At 37.4% G+C, this 19450-nt stretch overlaps 1 protein-coding gene across 2 annotated transcripts in view; it reads left to right on the top strand.

Annotated features, from left to right (window-relative positions):
* LOC120312441 (acyl-CoA (8-3)-desaturase-like) overlaps positions 1-7845 on the top strand; it is a 58894-nt gene extending 51049 nt beyond the window's left edge. For both annotated transcript variants that reach the window (XM_039353169.1, XM_039353168.1), the window contains 4 exons: positions 3930-4026; positions 4843-4922; positions 5089-5214; positions 7597-7845. In XM_039353169.1, coding sequence (XP_039209103.1) covers positions 3930-4026; positions 4843-4922; positions 5089-5214; positions 7597-7705 — 412 coding nt within the window. In that variant the 3' untranslated portion in view covers positions 7706-7845. The remainder of the gene's footprint in view (positions 1-3929; positions 4027-4842; positions 4923-5088; positions 5215-7596) is intronic.
* Positions 7846-19450: the final 11605 nt, after the last annotated feature.

The following is a 19450-nucleotide window of genomic DNA, read 5'->3' as shown; positions in this document are numbered from 1 at the left end:
TCTGGCTCATAGCCCACAAACCTGAGCTTTCTTGCCTTTTGCTGTCCCTTTCTTCTGATTGCTTTCAGAATATGTACCCATGCAGTACTTCCAAAAATTCTCAAATGTGCTCAAATGGCTTTTTCACATATAGAATGGCATATGGAGTATTATTAATGGAGGAACTCCACAGCCTGTTAAGTACATAATTGGTAGTCAGTATGGCTTCTCCCCAATATTTACCTGCTCATACCAGAATCCTCTAATAATGAATCTTTCATTGTTTGCAAAACACCATTCCTTCTTTCAGCTACACCGTTCTCGGCTGCTGTGTAAGGATTTGTACGTCTGTGTTTTATCCCCAACTGCCCCAACCATTGTTGGAATTTAGTTGACATAAATTCAGTATCTCTGTCAGTTTGCAACTGACACACTTGTTGTCTGTACCTTCTCTCTACAAAACTTACCCACTGTTTGAATTGTTGTAGCACCTCTGTCTTACCTCTAAGCAAGTAGCAAAAACTATATTTGCTATAATCATCAACAATTACCAGTGCATATTTTGCTCCTCCCAAACTGGCTTGCATAGGTCCCACCAGATCTGCATGGACAAGCTCTAGAACTCTTTTTGTTTGTCTTGTGCTATATTTACTAACTGGGAATTCCTTTGACTTTGATGCTTTGCATACTCCACAGTCCAAATATGTTTTGCATCCCTTCAAATTTAGCCCTTCTGCAAACTGTTGCATTTGCTGCAAAACTTTAAAGCTTGCATGGCCAAGTCTTCTATGTAGAAGATGCACACACGAATCATGCTCTGCAACATTCTTAAATATATGGGAACATTGAACCTTTTGTCCCTGCAATAAATATAGATTATTTTCCTTCATGCCTTCTGCACAGATATTCCTATTCCTTTTGATGAGACACTTCCCATTTACAAAAATGATCTCAAAACCTTGTTTGTATAAATTAAACACACTTAACAAATTATGTTCCATCTCAGGTACACAAAGCACATTGGTAAACTTTGATTCCAAATATGGAATTTTTACATCGCCTTTTCCAATGACTTTTGCTTTCTGGCCATTTGCCAAAGCCACAGTTTCTTGCGCTACTGGAACAAACATGCAAAATAATTCAGAGTCATTAACAATTGTTTCACTTGCCCCACTATCTATTAGCCACTTGTCTCTGTTGTTGCTATAGCAAACTTTTGCAACACCAAAATGTTCCTTTTGCAAATCAGTCTTTTTTGGTTGCACAAATGTCCTTTGCTGCAAATTTGTTCCTTTGCAAACAGTTCCTTTTCAGATGTGTGTTTGCTCCACAAATGTAGCAATTCTTTTCTTGCTGAGCCCTCTGCTTGCAAAATCTCTTTTTTGATGCAACTTGGTCCCATCTGCTTGTTTCTTCTCCGGAGACTGCAGTCTGGACCCACTCCTCAGGAATTTTACCTCCTCGTGGCTGCTTCTAAAATGGTGCTTTTCTTGTTCATTAAGCAAATATGCATTTAAAGCCTCAAAATTTAAGTCTTGCTCTTCTTTACACTCAAATATGGCAGAAACTGTGTCCCAGGTTTTATCTAAACTGTTCAATACCAATAAAACTTTCTGGGATTCAGGGAATTTAATCCCACATTGTTCTAAGTCCAAAAATAAACTTTGCATTTTATTTAAATGCTTTTCCACAGATTCACTTGGTTGCAAAAAGGCCCTGTAAAGTTTTCTTGATAGTTGCATTATATTGCAGGCAGAAACATTCACATGCACAGCTCTCAACTTCAAACAAATCTCCTTTGCAGTCTTTAAATTTGCAACATTTAGAAATTGTTCATCATCTAAATTCAAGATGAGATAAGCCATTGCTTGATCATGACTCTTCTGATCAGCAGTGGATTTTCTACAATATACCACAGCTCTTTAGCCTTGAGCAAACATTCCATTTTAGCAGCCCACACAATGTAATTCTTCTGGCCCAAACGTGGCACAGAGCTTTCCTTAAATTCCATTGCAGCCATTCTGCTTATTCTGCCTTGTTCTTATACTTTCTAAACACAGGCAATTTCTTCCAGCTTTAAATTACAATGCAGTCCTTAGTAAGCTCTGGGCCCATAACCTGTTAGAGAATTTTAATTTCTCTATTGGTGAAAATAAATCAGAAGCTCTCACAGTTGACTGCATTTAGCTGATTCAAAATAACTTCTTTATATTTATATCAAAAATATTTACAATACCATACATTCTTCTTTACAGCAACATAGCTCAACTGAAGACTTCTTACAGAGAGATACAGAGACAAACCTGAGACTGAAAATTCAGCTATCCTTTTTGCACAGACTCAGTAGCACTTTCTTCACATTGGCTGACTGAGTTACCACATGACTTTTCCTACTCATGAATATTCCAACAGCTTTGTTGGCTGGGGAATTCTGGAAGTTGAGTTGAGTGCCCAGGCTGTGGAAGGCTGTTCTGAACTAACCCCAAAACATCCCCCCTATTTTTAGGACACACACACTCATTTTCTTCCTGTTGAAGACTGGTGCACATGCATTCATCACTTTCTGACTGCAGCATACATTTTTTTACAATCTGCATATGTGAATCAATCATCAACCGCATCAAAGTGGTTCTTCACCTCCATGAGGTGAAGCAGTCCTCAATTCTAAGTGCTATATTGAATTGTCTACCTCACAGGACAGTGATTTTTCCTCAGGCTTGAGTACCTGGAGACAACAGGACTAGCCATCTTTCTCCGAATAGCAGGAGAGATTTTCAAAGAATACTAAGTTTGCAAACAGCACTTCCTAATCACTTTCAGAAATTGCTGATTAACTACTTCTCAGCTATTAGAATGACAAGTTTGAAAATGCAGAATGACAAGTTTGAAAATGCCTTTCAACCTAGAACAAAAGAAAGTTTTAATTATAAGCTAAGAATCTGAAATAATCAGCAAAAGATTAAATATGATTTTGATCTTAGAAAGTAACACATAGGCTAAAGGTCCACATAAAATTGGAATAGTAAAATTTTTATAATAAGATTTTGGAATTATAAAGTACAAAGAGCTTCTTGTTGGAAATAGATCCTGTTTTGGTTTTTATAGAACATGATACAGATAAATAATTTCATGATTTTAAAAACTGGACACAAGAGGGGATTAAAGATTTTAAGTAGAGGAAAGATATGCAGGCCTGCAAGATAGTACAAAATGTTATGAAAATAAAAACACTGAAGGAGAAGAACTGAATTAGAAAATAGTAGCCATAATATCAATAATGTCATAATGATGATGCTTTAATGGATAAACTATGTCCAAAGGATGTTATCAAAGAAATATCATTTTTAGAACAAATTTTGATAAGATGGAGATAGTATTGAAACTGGATTTACAACTAATAGACCAAAAGAGCTAGTTAGAAAAGGATGCTTCACTGGATCTTCAAAAGAAACTGGCTGAGGTTTTAAAATTTAAAAATGAAATGCAAATGACAAACCAACTGGAATTTAACAAAAGTCTTCTTAAAGCCTTGTATTGTCATTCGGGTTGTTTCAGTTGGAGAGGTATTGGTTTCCACAGAAAGGAATCATGAGGTCTAGTGCAGCAGTCCCCAACCTCTTTGGCTGTACAGACCAGTGGTGGTGCCTGGTGGCTGTGCGTGGCAGTAGTAGCAGTGGGGGGAGAGGGGATGAGTTCATGTGCTTAACTTAATCCTGCACATGTGCAAATGAAGCTTCGCACTCTCACACGCCACTTGCTTAGTCTGGTTTCCAACAGGTCACGAACTAGTATTGGCCCACAGCCCAGGGGATAGGGACCCTGGGTCTAGTGAATGATTTGCATTGTAAGCCTAGCAAACAAGGCAATAAACTGTCCCACTGTTCTATTTAATGGTTGATTTGTGTAGTTATAGTTTCACTTTCTGACTTTGACTCATTTCTGTCTCTCAGGGTTCTCGAGAGTATCGTAGTTACATGGTTTTCGCAGATGAGTCATCTTCCTATGCACATTGATCATGACAAAAACATGGATTGGTTCTCTACACAGGTAAGAGAGATCTCGAAGACAAAATTGATGGCTGCACATGATTAAACTTTAGCTTGTCTGTGTAATTTTATTATATGCACAATAATTCAGAGAACCATAATAACCCAATTACCACAGCCTCAAACTATAATTTGCACATGTGAAAGCTATATTCATTTCCGAAAGTTATTTTCATTTGTTTTTTTATTCTGACAGTGCTTTTTGTATGTAATGGTAAAGTTCGTAGTGTGTTTAGAAAAATACCATGCCTTTTCTTATAGGTTATGATTGCCCTCATGTTTGTTTGGACTTTATAAAAATGGAAATTAGATGAACAAAAGAAATAACTTTTTGGGGCTCATTTTAAGATGATAGCACCAAAGAGAAACCGGCCAGTGCAGAAATCATTTCTTTCTTTTCCATTCCCAGCATCAGGTTTTCATCAAGATCAGGACATTCTTTTTAGAAAAGGAGGCTTATCAGTTTGAATCTTACCAGACAACCTGGTTCAGTCTGGAATAAGTAAGGAGAAGATTTGAAAGTAACTGTTGAAAAGAAATGTTTCACAAAATGAAAAATGAACATATTAGTAGAATTACATTTTAATTCTCCATGTTTTCAAAACTGTGCAATGGGGATTATCAGATTTGATACCAAATGAGTATTTAAACTAATATAATTTCCAAAATTTAATATATTTATCTAGAAATACAAATTGTATACTGATACATACATACACACATACATGAAAATAAATCATGGACATTTGCCTGAAAATTGTTCTTCCATCATTCACAGTATGTCTGGACTAAAATCTCTCTTTCTCTCTTCTCCCAGCTTCAGGCAACATGCAATGTGAATCAATCTTTTTTCAATGACTGGGTAACGGGGCACCTGAATTGTCAAATTGAGCACCAGTGAGTACACCTTTAGGGCAATGAGAAAGATTTTAAGGTATCAGTGAAAAATTGCTTCATAGTTCATATAGGATCGCCAACATGATCACCAACGTCCGATAACGGATATGGCACAAGAAGAAGAAATAAAGAGATCATAATTCTTTGCCTTCCTTTCTGCCTATAGTCTCTTCCCTACGATGCCTCGGCACAACTTTTGGAAGGCGACTCCTTTGGTGAAATCCATGTGTGCCAAACATGGAATTGAATATCAATCAAAACCCCTCTTTATTGCCTTGGCTGACGTTGTGCAGTAAGTATCAGACTGCAAAGACTATCAGTTCAGAAGAAGATTTGGGCATCTAGGAAACATTCAATATATAAAGGTTAGCCAAACAGCAAATCAAATGAAGAATCTGCATGGTTGTCCCAAAGGTGCTTTTTCAGGAGGCAACTGGACTTTCTTGTTTGTCTTTGAAGACGTTTTGCTTCTCATCCATTCCATTCCCCACCATCCAGTCAGAGCTGAAGAAGCTTCTTAGATGAGAAGTGAAACATTTTCAAAGAAAAACAAGAAAAACAAGAAAGTCCAGTTGCCTTTTGAAAAAGCATCTTTGGGATAACCATGACTTGGATGACTGAGAATCTCCATAGAGATCCATAGAGAATCTCCATCTGCATGGTTTTGCTCTTAAGGACATGAGAAAGGTGAACTTGCAATGATATAGACTAATAATAATAATAATAATAATAATAATAATAATAATAATAGTAATAATTAGAGGTCATCTAATCCAACCCTCTGCTCAGGCAAGAAACCCTATACCATTTCGGACAAATGGCTGTCCAGTCTCTTCTTAAAAACTTCCAGTGTTGGAGCATTCACCGCTTCTGGAGGCAGGTTGTTCCACTGGTTAATTGTTCTAACTGTCAGGAAGTTTCTCCTTAGTTCCAGGTTGCTTCTCTCCTTGATTAGTTTCTATCCATTGTTTCTTGTCCTGCCTTCAGGTGCTTTGGAAAATAGCTTGATATAAATGTGAAGATGTCAACTGAACACTAAGTCCATTGAGTAGAGGCTTCAAAAGTGATGTGCTGTGCAAAGTATTAAACTGTTAATGAGAATAAAGATTTTGAATGTAGATCCTTTAAGAAAAAAAAATCTAGTATCAGAAAGAGAGAAATGCTAATCATTAAGCATATGTTCTATTGCATGCTTCTTTCATAAAATTAGTTATAATTAAAAATTAGTTATCAGTTAACATCAAAGAGCCTTTCATATGTGGTAGCTCTCAACAATACTTGGGTGATCTTGAAAAAAGATAAGCAGCATCTAAGTTGGTAGTATTTTGATAGGAGCCATCAAGAAAAAGATGTAAGCTAGACCAGGGGTCCCCAACCCCCGGTCCATGGACCACACCTGGTTGGAGCATGTCAGCAACCAATTTGCACAAACAAGCAAAGCCCCATCCACGAGATGCAGGTAGCATGCGAAATCACACACACACACACACACACACACACACACAGGATCCATAGAAAAACCTTTCACCATGGAACCAGTCCCTGGTGCCAAAAAAGGTTAGGAGCAGCTGAGCTAGACTTTAAAGTTGCAAAAAAAAAAAACCCCACCCTTTAGAACAACTCTCAACTCTTTTAATGCCACGACCCCCAACCGGTCGTAAGTCAAGGACTACTCAACCGGTCGTAAGTTGAGGACTAAACCGATCATAAGTTGAGGACTACCCAACCGGTCATAAGTTGAGGACTTTCCCTACCCGGGAGCGCTGCGCATGTGTGGTGCCGCCCCCTGCGCCGGCCGAGGCATAGCTGGCAAGCGGCAGAGACGGAGCAGGCGGACCACTGGCTGGGCCACCAGCTGGTCCAGCCCAAGGGAGTAAAGCATCCGCCGGGCCCCACGCACACCAGCAACCCTCCCTGCGCCTGCCGGCCTCCCACCTCCCACCCCTGGCCCTCTTTTACTTACATTTTTAGTAGTTGCTCAGCAGAGAGGTGTGGAAACTTCCAGACAGCTCGCCTTCGCTGCAGACAACTTGCAGCACCGTTTCCAGACTGGAGCTTTTGGCAGGCTCAGCAGGGCAGAGACAGCCGGGACAATTCCTATTGGCTTTTGAAAGCCAATAGAATTAGACTCTATTCAAGAAAGTCTATTCTATTGGCTTTCAAAAGCCAATAGAATTAAAAGGGAGTAGCACAGCTAAGGAAAAGGGGGAAAAAATGGTGGACTGCGTTGTTTGGCGACCCCCGTGAAATGGTCATTCGACCCCAAATGGGGTCGCGACCCACAGGTTTCGAACTGCCACTCTAGAAGCAGGCAATGGCAAACTATTTCCATATGGCTAGCATGAAAATTACATGCCCAGGTGGCCTCTTGAAGATGGGCAGAGTCTGCCTTCTCCTATCACCATGACCTTGCAATTTGGGTGCTTGGATAAAGTGCTACTTTATGATAATGCTATATAAGTCCATAAAGCATCAATGCAAGCTAGAGATAACTGTCAAGACATGTCAAATACTTAAAAGAAGATGTAGCAGTCACTGAGAGATTTTTGTGCTGCTCACTCTGTCCTCAATGTACTGCACTTGTTCTGAATTCAAGCATGATTTTTCTGAATAGGTCTTAATTCTCATAGCAATGAAGCAAGACTTACTTTCTGTTTTTTGTTATTTTTTTCAGTTCCTTGAAGGTTGCAGGTGAAATCTGGTTCAAAGCATATCATTGTGAACAGAAAATACCAAATTCTAAAATCTGCCTTCAACAAGGGAAGGCGGGTGAAGAGACATGAATGGATCTGAGATGGACCTGACAGGCTTCAGGGATAGAAAACCTAAAGTAATTTGTGGATGAAACAGAATGCTTGGAGAGACTTTGGGTCTCAGCTGAACTTTTGGCATGTTTCCTAATAAATATAAACATTGCAAGCAACACATTTTTTTTTCTTTCCTGCTTTTGGGTCTTGAATGCTTCATAAAGATGCAGGCTTCTCAAAAATGTTCATTGAATTGCTTTGTTGCTGTTTTTACACTTCATGCCTCTTTTGCAATGGTCTGGAAAATAGACCTAATAGCTGTTATAATGGATCTTGCAATAGGGAATGAGACTAGGCCACATCAACAGATACAAAACATACCTAAGATGCTAAGAAACCACTCCATATTACTTCCATTTTTGTCTTCATTTTCTGGCTGTCTGCTGATAATCAGCCTTAGTTATGTGTTTCTCTTTCCATTTTTTGTACTTGTCCTTTTTGTCTTTCAGTTTGTCAGAGAAAGCTTTGTGCAGCCATGCTGGTTTCCTCTTGAATTTCTTGTTTCTCTTTTTCAGGGGTATTGCCCTATGATCATACTCATCAGTGTTTCCCACGCTTCTTGGGTTGTTTTCCCCTTTAGGATTTTCGTCCATGGAATCTTTCCTAGGTTCTCTCTGAGTTTGTTAAAATCAGCTCTTTTGAAGTTTAAGACTCTGGTTAGATTATTTTCTATTGTTTGTGTTTGCATTATATTGAATTTCAGCATGACGTGGTCACTTTCACCCAGGTTCCAGCAACTTCAACTCCCTCTATCACTTCTTCTCGATTAGTAAGGATTAAGTCCAGTATAGCTTTACTTCTAGTTCCCTCCTCTAACGTTTGGATGATAAAGTTGTCAGCTAGGTTGGTTAAGAATCTGTTTGATCTCCCGCTTGCTGCAGAGTTTGTCTCCCAGTTGATATCTGGATAATTGAAATCTTCCATTACTACTTTAGTATGCTTCCTACATACGTTTGTTAACTGGTTGGCAAAGAGTTCATCTATTTCTTCTGATTGTTGGGTGGGCTGTAATATATACCTATGGCTATGTCACTTTTTTCCCCTTTTATATGGACCCATATACATTCTGGAGGGATTTTATCTTTGATCGCGTGCATTTCTGTAGATATGTGATGTTCTCTTACATATAGTGCAACTCCCCCTCCTCTTTTTGTAGATCTATTTCTTTTGAAGAATTTATATCCATCCATAAGTACATTCCAGTCATGGATTTCATCCCACTAGGTTTCTGTAATGCCAACTATATCATACCTGCCCTCATGTACTATTGCTTCTAGTTCACCCTGTTTGTTCCCCAAGCTTTGAGCATTTGTACATAAGCATTTAAGACCTTTATGCCTGTCCGTGGGTGTGTTTCTTGCATCTCCTGATTGTTGTTGGAATTTTTCTTTTTTCTCATCACTCCCTATCTCTTTGTTTGATTTGTTTTCTTGGGATTTATGACTGGTTTTGTGTTCTAGAGGTTCTAACGATTGGTCAGCCTTCTCCCTCAATTTTGGTTTAATGATAGAGGAGAATATTTATGGATCAGGGTTGAAAGCAGCATGGCAGGACTTGCAGAGTCTGAGAAACGTTCAATAGAAGATGCAGGAAATGTTGCCTGTATGCAACACAGCAGTTGAGGGGCTCAGGACTCCGTGCCCTCCACCTGAGTTTCTTCCTGTTAGGGGACCCAAAATGGGCCAGAAGCTGCCCCAGAGAGGTGGCAATGAAGGGAGGAAGTCCTGGGGACCTTGGAGAGATGATGGTTGACCCAATCGGTCAAGAAGAAGTCTTCCAGAAACCAACAGGAAAAAGGCTAGCTTAACTTCAGAGTCTAGTCCAAGCTGCAAGCAACCAAAGTTAAAAGCACTACTTTAAGCAGATCGTAAACAGTGTGCTTGAATCTGGGTAAGAACATTGATTTTCTCTAACCTACCTATCAATTTTCCTGAAGGGGAGAATAGAATTCCCAAGAAGCAAAAAAAAAAAAAAAAACCCTCCAAAAGTGAAGGAGGGAGCATTTGCCCCACCCTTTTGCTAATGGAAGCAGCTAATTGAATCTTTTATGGAGGGCTAAAATTTGAAAAATAAACCAGTGCTGACACCTACTGGTGGATGAGGATTATGACAGCTATGGCTTGCATATACAGTAGAACTTGGTAAAATCTGGAAAAAAATTAATCTTGTGACCTTCAAAGCTTTAACAACAGAGAACAGCTGTGACAAAAAAGAAAATAATGTGGGCTGTAAATAAAGAGAAACTTACAAACTTTAGGGAACAAAAAATAACTTTTTTGAACTCTCTGGATTACAAGTATATAGTCAACTTTGATCTCAAAGCTATTTTCAGAAGGAAAAAAATCTGGATTCTTAGTTATCATGGAAAATCAGAGATTTATAGAAAGAACTTATCAAGAAAAAATAAATACTTTTCAAGAGGAGACATATGATATCTTGCAACTAATTCAGATAACAATGACTTCAAACCACAAAGAAATCTAAAATAACTTTGAAAATATAAACCAACTCATCTCCAATTCAATTTTATATCAAACAAAATCCCAGGAAAATATAACAGAGAAGGAACAGATAAAACAGACAACTGAACATAAATTCAAGGATAGAGACTTAAAGATGGGACTCTACAAAGAAGTATGATTTAATCCAAGTGGAAAAAAATTTACAAGAAATACTGGACTTGGAAAAGACAACCTATATTTCAACACTACAAAATAAACTTGAGGATAAGAAAAAAGACTGGATAAAACAGACTGCAGAGATGCCAGGGAAAACACTAGAACTGGAGAAACAAAAATTGACTAGAGAAGCAGAGAGAAAAAGAAGGGAAAAGATTCTCAATAAAAATGAGTGGGCAAATGCCTCTAACAAAGATACTGTACTTGTGTTACTTTTTACATCTACAGTAACATCTATAAGAATAAGGAAAGATTTTTTGACTCAGCAGAACATATTGATTAAGAAAGACATTGGGCAAAAGAAAAAGGCTAAAGTGAAAATTAAGAAAATAGATGATGGGGCCTATCAGAGAGAATATTTAAAAAAAGAAACACTTATTTGAAAATGGTTAAAGAAATAAAAATAATTTGGATATGAATTTGACTTTAAGAGGGAGAAGCCCCTCAAGTAATATAGTGCTTTCTTTTTCTTTCTCCTTTTTATTTTATTGTTGGATACGAGTAACATAAAAGAATTGGAATGGTCAATGTAAAGGAAATGTTTTAGATATCTAAAGGTGATTGACTTTAAGAAAATTATAAATGGATTAAAAATGTTTTGACTAAGAGTTAAAAGACTAGAGGATTAGGTTTATTAAAGGGAATATTTTAAGATCAAATTCATGGAACCTCTGGTGGCTGCACCAGTGATGATGGCGGCTATCTGACAGCCATCCGTCACAGGGAAGCGTAAAAGCCAGCAAAACAGTGCTGATCAGCTGTTTTGCAGCTTGAAACCTTCCTCCCGGGTGAAGGGAGGAAGGTGAGCCTTTGCCTGGATAGAGGTAGAGCCTCACAAGTCTCCCAGTCTTTTCCTGGGAGACGAATAGTGAAAGCTCCCTCGGAGTCTGGGTGCTGCTCAGTTTTCCTGGACACCTTTGTTCTCCGGTGGGAGAACGAAGCTAGATGCTGCCTCCATTGCTGCTGTTTAAATGAAAACAGTAAGTCAACTTAAAAGCAGACAGAGCGGTCAGGAAGACAAGAATTGGATGATTTTATTTTAAACTTAACTCAGTGTGAATTAACATCTTCTCCTGTTAATATTTCAATTGGAGTGAAGAAATATGGTGGAGGAATCCTGCTTCTTTGTTACTTTCTTTGTCTGAGAACTTTCACTTTTTACTTTCTACTCACTATCTGTAACTGGCAACAAAGTCTTAACAACGTAACAGACTTGGTTTACTTAAAGAAAAAATTTTCCTTTTAAAGGGCATATTGCTTTTTCTTCTCCTTTATTCTTATTTTATTATTTTTTGAAAAAAGAAAGGGGAAAAAAATCCTTTTTTTTTAAATGGCTTCAAAACGTCCTGGACCTTTTTCTCTTCCTAAAACTTCAACTGCCTCTCCAGTAACTCAGACTGTACAACAACCTAAACCTAAACCTTCTCCACCTTCTCCTCCACCTCAGGTAATTACACTTAAGGATTTACAAGATGCTTTAGGTAAGATTCTAGAAAAAACAGCAGAGCTCCTGGATCAAGAAAATAATGAGCTGAGGGAAGATATTGTGTTTGCACTCCAAGGGCTTGCTGGCCTTGTGGAAAAGATTGACGACCGGGTGGACGAGGTGGTTGGTAATGTTGAAATATTACAAGATAGAGTTGAAAAAATAGAAGATAATGTGGATGTTGCACAGAATGAAATTATAATGTCACAATATAGAGAAATGTAGTATGCTTTGAGAATAAGAGGCTTGAAGGAAAATGTTCAGGAGAATTTGAAAAAAGAAATTGCAGTAGAACTGGCTTCTATTTTGGAATTTGATCCTGAAGTAATGTTGAGAGATATAGAAAAGATCTTCAGAGTTAATTCGTGGGTTGCAAAACAGAGAAAATTACAAGAGAAGTGGTGGTTTATTTTGCAAGAAAATCACTTCACAATGAAATTATACAGGCCTTCTATAAGCAAAGATTTCAGATTGCAGCTCAGGATGTGATAGTTTTAAAGGAAATACCTTCCAAAATTCTCAGAAAAAGAAAAAAACTTTGCTTTTTTGGCTGAAGAACTTAAGAAATGACAAATTCAATTTAGATGGGATATACCTGTGGGGATAGTGGTGACCTACATTGGCACATGATATCGTCTTAATACAATTTCAAAAGCAAGAGATTTTTATGTTACTATTTTAAAAGGAAGTCCACCACCATCTCTAAGATCAAAAAAAGATGAGAGCAAGGCAGAAGCACAGTTGGCTGTAGGTTCAATGCCATCTTTGGGAGAAGAATTATTGGTTGAATCTATGCAACAGAATTTGCAAATAACGAAGACCCAAGGGAACAGAGAATTACACGTGCTGCTCATAAACGCAGAGAAAGACAACAACAACAGCAACAACAACAAAAGGTAGATGATGGAGTCTCATCACTGTCTACTTTGGAGCCAGTGGGAGGAGCAAGGCCAAAGAGGTCATCGACTGCAAATCTAGAGGTTTTGTTCCAAAGGCTTCAACCTGCCAAGAATGGCAAAGCTTCTAACTTGGAATGTAAATGGTCTTAATTCACCACAGAAAAGAAAGAAAATCTTTCATTATTTGAAATAACACAGAAATGATATTATTTGTTTACAAGAGACTCATATTATTTCTAAAGATCAAAAATATTTGTTTAACCCCTGGCTGGGGGTACATTTTATAGCTCCTGCTTTGCAGAAAAAAGGGGGTGTAGTTATCTATGTGAGAAAGGAGCTTTCACCGAAGTTAATTGATTCTGATCCACAAGGAAGATATGTTATTATTGATTTATTAATAAATGATAAGAGAACTCTTCTTGTCAGATTATATGCTCCCAATCAACAACAAAAATATTTTTATAAGATGATTCACCAGAAATTAACTTCTTTGGATTACAAGTCAGTTATTATGATGGGAGATTGGAATGGTGTTTTAGACTCAAGTAAAGATAAGAAGGGTTCTTCTAAAGTTTCTAATCATGCAAGACTTCCTAAAGTTTTTTTTTATTTAAAGGACAATTTGGAACTTAGAGACATTTGGAGAGAACAGAAAATTGAAGAAAAAGATTTTATCTTTTTTTCAGATAGGCACCAATCTTATTCTAGAATTGACTTCTTTTTGGTTACTAATGATTTCCTTTCTAGGGTGAACAATATCAAGATATTTCCTAGAATAATTTCAGATCATAGTCCTGTATGGTTGGAAATCTCATTGGAAGAAAGGACTAGAAAGTCTTGGAGGTTGAACGAGAGCTTATTTAGATATGAAGAGAATATACAGAGATGTAGAGGTTATTTAAAGGAATTTTTTGCTTGGAATATGAATTAGGGTACCTCGATGCCAATGGTATGGGACTCTAGTAAAATATATATGAGAGGGATTTTGATTTCTATGAATAATGCTCATAGATGTAAACAGACTCAGAAATGTAAAGATCTTGAAGATGAGATTAAATGTAAGGAAAAGATTTTAATATCAAACCCAATGGAAAATAATTTAAAGGTTTCTATTACTCTGCTGAAGGAGCAATTTAATATGTTATTAGCAGATCAGATGGCAACTAATTTGAGGTATGTGAAACATAATACATTTTGTAATACAAATAAACCTGGTAGATGGTTGGCTTATCAATTACGTAAGAAACAGAAATCGAGGATTATAGATAAAATAATTTATAAAGGTAAAGAAGTCTATCAACAAAATTTGATTAAAAAGAAGAAGATGCAGGAAATGTTAGATAAATATTTCTTCTTATTTCATGTTCAAAGGGACCCAAAAGGTGATGGTGCCAGAGTAGTTAAAACTGCAGTATATCTTAATGTGGACACTGCATTCAATATGGTTCCAGGGAAATCAAGTTGGTTTCCAAATGATATAATTTGGAGCTAACTTGAATCTTATAATCATTAATTAAAATGTTTACCAATTTTATTTAAATTTTGAAAGCTGAAGCTGAAGTAAAAACAAAAGTCATGCATTTCTCTTGACCCAGAAACTAAAAAAATGGTATGGATATTTAGTTTTTGTTCAATTATTTTAGGATATATCAATTATTCACAACTGTCCTGACATCAGTTTTGGCATTTTTGTTGTATATTTAATCAAGAAAAGCAAAAGATACAACTCTCTATTCGACAATATTTGTAGTTGCATTCTCAGAGGAATGATTTTCCTGAAAGAAGGGCAAAACTTCAAGGAAGTAAGAAAAGATACATATCAGTATAATTTCAAAGGCATGTTCATCATAAATACATATTTCAAATTCTTACTTATGTTGCTCCGTAGCAAAAATCTTTTTATCCATTTTAAATCTTTCAGATAATCACAAATGGGAAAACCATTGACAACAATATCTTTTAATTACCGTATATTCCGGCATATAAGGCGATCCGGCGTATAAGACGACCCCCCGACTTCCGCGCCAGGTCGCATGCCTAGAAAGTTGTCTTATACGCCGGAAATTACCATTATTTCCGGTGTATAAGACGACTCAGTGTATAAGACGACCCCCAACTTTGGGGCTGATTTCAATGCTTTCGAAAGTCGTCTTATACGCCGGAAAGTACGGTATTAACTGTTCTTGTAATTTAATTTTAAATTTCCTGTGATAGTTTTCCAATAAATCAGTAAAAATATTTTCAACCCCTTCAGTCAAAATCATGGAAGGGTTTGTAATAATTAATCAATAAAGCAGCATCTTTTTCTCTCAATTCTAATAACACCAAATTGTCCAAATCCCTCTCCACCTATTTCTTCTTTACAAAATTCCACTTTGTTAGTAATTTGTTTTAAGTCTGCATTCAGTTGCACTACAAATTATTCAATCTTCTCAAATTCTTATTTCAGATCTTCTTTCATCCCTGCAAAAACTTCTCTATCCTTTCTAACTATTGCAGTCCTGTTTTTATCACATTCCTCAAAGAATTTCTGTACTAAATGTCTTTATCCATAAGTTGTTGTAGTGAACCCCTGCATTCTTCTCCTAATTTGGCAGCTTTCCTTGTGGTTGCCATGGTGAAAAATTGAAAATATGTCAATTATTACAGGAAAGTAAAAGACAGACTTCTTTTTTTCTCTTGCTTCTCTTTATTTTTAACACTTTAGTCCCAATTGGCTCTCAGTATTTACAAACATACAATCTGGTTCATATTGCTCTTATCTTCTTGTTTTGTAAAAACTACCAATTACTACCGTTCTTAAAAATAAACAATCAACATTCCCAAGAAAGTCCAATCTGTTAATCTAATTAATGTACTATTTTCAAAGCACTTTCATGAGGGAAAAAAATCATTCCTTGTATTTTTTTAAAAAAATCACTGCCTCCTTTTTCTGTTTGAAACTTTCTTAAATCACATATTTTCATTTTTAATTTTAAATCCTTTAAAATAGTGGGGGGGGTCCTCTTAATTTCAAAAAGAAGGCACTCACCAATAAGCTTTGATCTTCATGCCTATTCAGAATATATCTTTGGTTGTAAAGCAACTAAATTGTAAAGTGATTAGAAGGTGAGGCTTTTGCCAGTCAAATATCCATGGAGGCTGCATAGCCATTTAGGGCACGTGGTAAATCCCTTGGGCCCCAAGCCACTTGACACACAATCAACCCCAAGAAACTAAATTCCTGCAGTCTTCTCATGAGGAGCAACTCTTCCAGACCACAAGTGGCTGATCACTTGATTTCTCTTTCCTCTGGAGAAATTTATGTCAGCCAGAACCATTTCCTGGCTGGCAATTTCAGCACTGTGCTGTCTCCACTAGTAGAGTTGCTCTCAGAGATGTTTAACTGGTTACAACATTTCATCCAGAAAACCAGAAATAGCTACATGGAGACAGAGTACACTGCAGAAATCTTTCTACAGATAGGACCCATTTAGCAACCACAATTGGAAGTAGCAACTCAGTTATTAAGTAAAGCAGTAGCTAAGTGATATCACAACTGTGCTTACAATATTACTTCAGCTTTCCTTTGCTTTACAGATCTGAAAAGGTCGTAAATGCAAGTATTGATCACAAAGTTACTTTTTCACCAGAGTTGTAAATGTCAATGGTCAGTAAATGAGGACACCAGTAGATGCTACAACCATCTCAAGTCTGGTTGGAAATGAACAGAATCATTCTAGCCCCTACCAATATTTGGCAGATCTGGGAGGTCAACCATTGAAAATGGATAATTTGGGGGCACTAACAGCAGGGGAAAATACTCAGCTATGCCAGAGCTGTTCCATTTGTTGCCAGTAATTTTCAGTATAAGGGTAATATAACTGAAATAATATTAAGTTCCTAAATTGAATTAATGATAAATGGTTTCTGATATATTCTTCATAGTCACACATGCTGGAATACCCTTCAAACAACACTTCCCAGAAAAAAAGATTTATATTGCATTTTGCCAATTGAGGACCTGTGTATAGGTAACAGACATAGAGAGATATAAACATAGATCATAATCTTAACACAGCAATCCCATTCTATTTATTGCAACATTATATTTACATAATTTTAATGGGAACTAAGTGGGAAGTGACAAACATTCAAATTAACAGATTAGAAAGATGAATAATACTTGCATAACAAGAAACTGAAATATTGTAGCTACACTTTACCTAAACAATTCTTCTGTAATATTAAATTGGTTTGTCTCTCTCCTTTTCATTGTTGGACTTTGTGTAGGGAGATTCTAAGTCATCAGGTCATGGTTGTCCCAAAGATGCTTTTTCAAAAGGCAACTGGACTTTGTTTTTCCTTGAAGATGTCTTCAAGGAAAATAAAAGTTAAGTTCCATTTTGAAAAAGCACCTTTGGGATTGTTGGACATTGTGGGGGAAAATCCTCGTATTGTAGAGGTTTGCCTTTGACAGTATATAAGGACAGGAAATGAAGTATGCACATTTCCCAATTGTGGAGGACCACAATTCATTTATTAAGTTTATTTATTTAGGGGCTTAGAGGCCACAGTAATGAATTGAGTAGCCCATAAGCTATTGCTGGAAGATAGAAGATGAATAAGAACTTACTCAGAGACACACGTGCACACATGCACACACACACAAACACACACAGTTACATCTATAAATTAAATTGTTAAAATGCTTTTAAGTACTGTACAGTAAATAATGTGTGCTTATTCCTACTATACCTACCATAGTCTTATCTTAATAAACTACTACATACACAGGAAGCTTTCAAGAATTTCTTATCTGATTCATTTGCTCCCTACCTTTTTTACATGAGTGTTAAATGTCACTGCTTTATTGTGCTGAGTTGATGAAAGAGCTGTTTCACTTTGGCACTTGGCACTTTTAGCCTAAACAGGGAAGGAGGGAAAAATAATTCTTTCCTGCATTTCCTCGAATTTCTGAACCTAGTCAAGATTTCCAGACCTAGTCAAGAGTTTCAGAAAGCAGACCATAGTCTAGCTGAAGGGTATGGGGCAAGGGATGGGCTGCACCTCCACAAAAACCTGGAAGAATGTACTCAGAAACTGACTGGCTCAACTTATCCAAAGGGTTTTAATCTAAAGCTGAGGGGGGAGGGTGATTAATCTTTAGGTTCTTTAGGATCTAATCCCAAACATAAACCCCAAGATAACCAATCAGACAAGGAGGCAGGGAATGATGGAAGGAAGAAAAACTCAGATATAAAGTAGGAGATGTAGGAAGCAGTCCCCAGGTCAGCCATAGAGGACTCATGCGTGTACACGAACACTCAAAATTTGGGGAACAAACAGGATAAGAGAGAGAGCAGGTATGATGAGAGCAGGTATAATATAGTTGCCATTGCCAAACTTGGTGGGATGAAACGCAAGATTGCCACAGTCCCCAAGCCCATTATTAAAATAAATCCTTTAATCAAGAGATAACAAATTTGCCATCTGGTGGGAAAGCACTGTGATTCAGATGATCACATTTTTCTATTCCAGCCTGAATGTTATGATTCAGACTATACAGTAAAATTGTTGTCAAGAAAGATAAATAAGTTTATAAAATCCTTTGTTTATGCAATCCAGCTAAACAAGGCAGCTCTAACTTTCCAACATGGATTTTACACATATCCACACTTCCACTAGGATTCCAAGATCCCTCTCACAGTTGCTGTTTTTGAGCCAGGTCTCACCTAATCTGTACTTAAACCTTTGATTTTTTTTTTCTTGTCTAAATGTAAAACTTTGCTTTTTTCCACATTAAAACTCATTTTGTTGGATAGGGCCCATTGTTCAAGTTTGTCAAGATCTTTTGGGATCCTGAGCTTGTCTTCTGGGGTGTTGGCTATCCTGAGCATGGCTGGCTCAGGAATTCTGGGAGTTGAAGTCCACAGATCATGAAGAGGCCATAGTTCCCCACAAAGAATGCCTATTGGATAAAATAGATTTGCTTCACAACTATTGCATTCTTTTAACGACTGCTGCAATGAAGGTTGCAAAATCAGGTGCTCTCATGTGGTGATTCGCTTAACGACTATAACAACTTACTACCATAGTTCTGGACACAATCACGGTCATAAGTGAAGGAATACCTGTAAGCACTTGATCGCACATACAAGCAAATATGTTTTTGCTACTAAACCTCAGTAACGAATTGTTGTTGTTGTTAATTGCGAAGTCGTGTCCTACCCATCGCGACCCCATGGACAACATTCCTCCAGGTCTTCCTGTCCTCTACCATCTTCTGGAGTCCATTTAAGTTCACACCTACTGCTTCAGTGACTCCATCCAACCACCTCATTCTCTGTCGTCCCCTTCTTCTATTGCCCTCAATCTTTCCCAGCATTAGGCACTTCTCCAGTGAGTCCTTCCTTCTCATTAGGTGGCCAAAGTATTTTGAGTTTCAACTTCAGGATCTGGCCTTCTAAAGAGCAGCCGGGGTTGACCTCTTCTAGGACTGACCGGTTTGAACGCCTTGCAGTCCAAGGGACTCGCAGGAGTCTTCTCCAGCACCATAGTTCAAAGGCCTCAATTCTTTTGCGCTCAGCCTTTCTTGTGGTCCAACTTTCACAGCCATACATTGAAACTGGGAAAACCATGGCCTGGACTATACGCACTTTTGTTGGCAGGGTGATGT

Source organism: Crotalus tigris, unplaced genomic scaffold (genome assembly GCF_016545835.1).
Source record: "Crotalus tigris isolate CLP2741 ecotype Arizona unplaced genomic scaffold, ASM1654583v1 scf7180000018504.2861643, whole genome shotgun sequence".
Lineage (NCBI taxonomy): Eukaryota > Metazoa > Chordata > Lepidosauria > Squamata > Viperidae > Crotalus > Crotalus tigris.
This window is presented reverse-complemented; position numbering and strand designations above follow the sequence as displayed.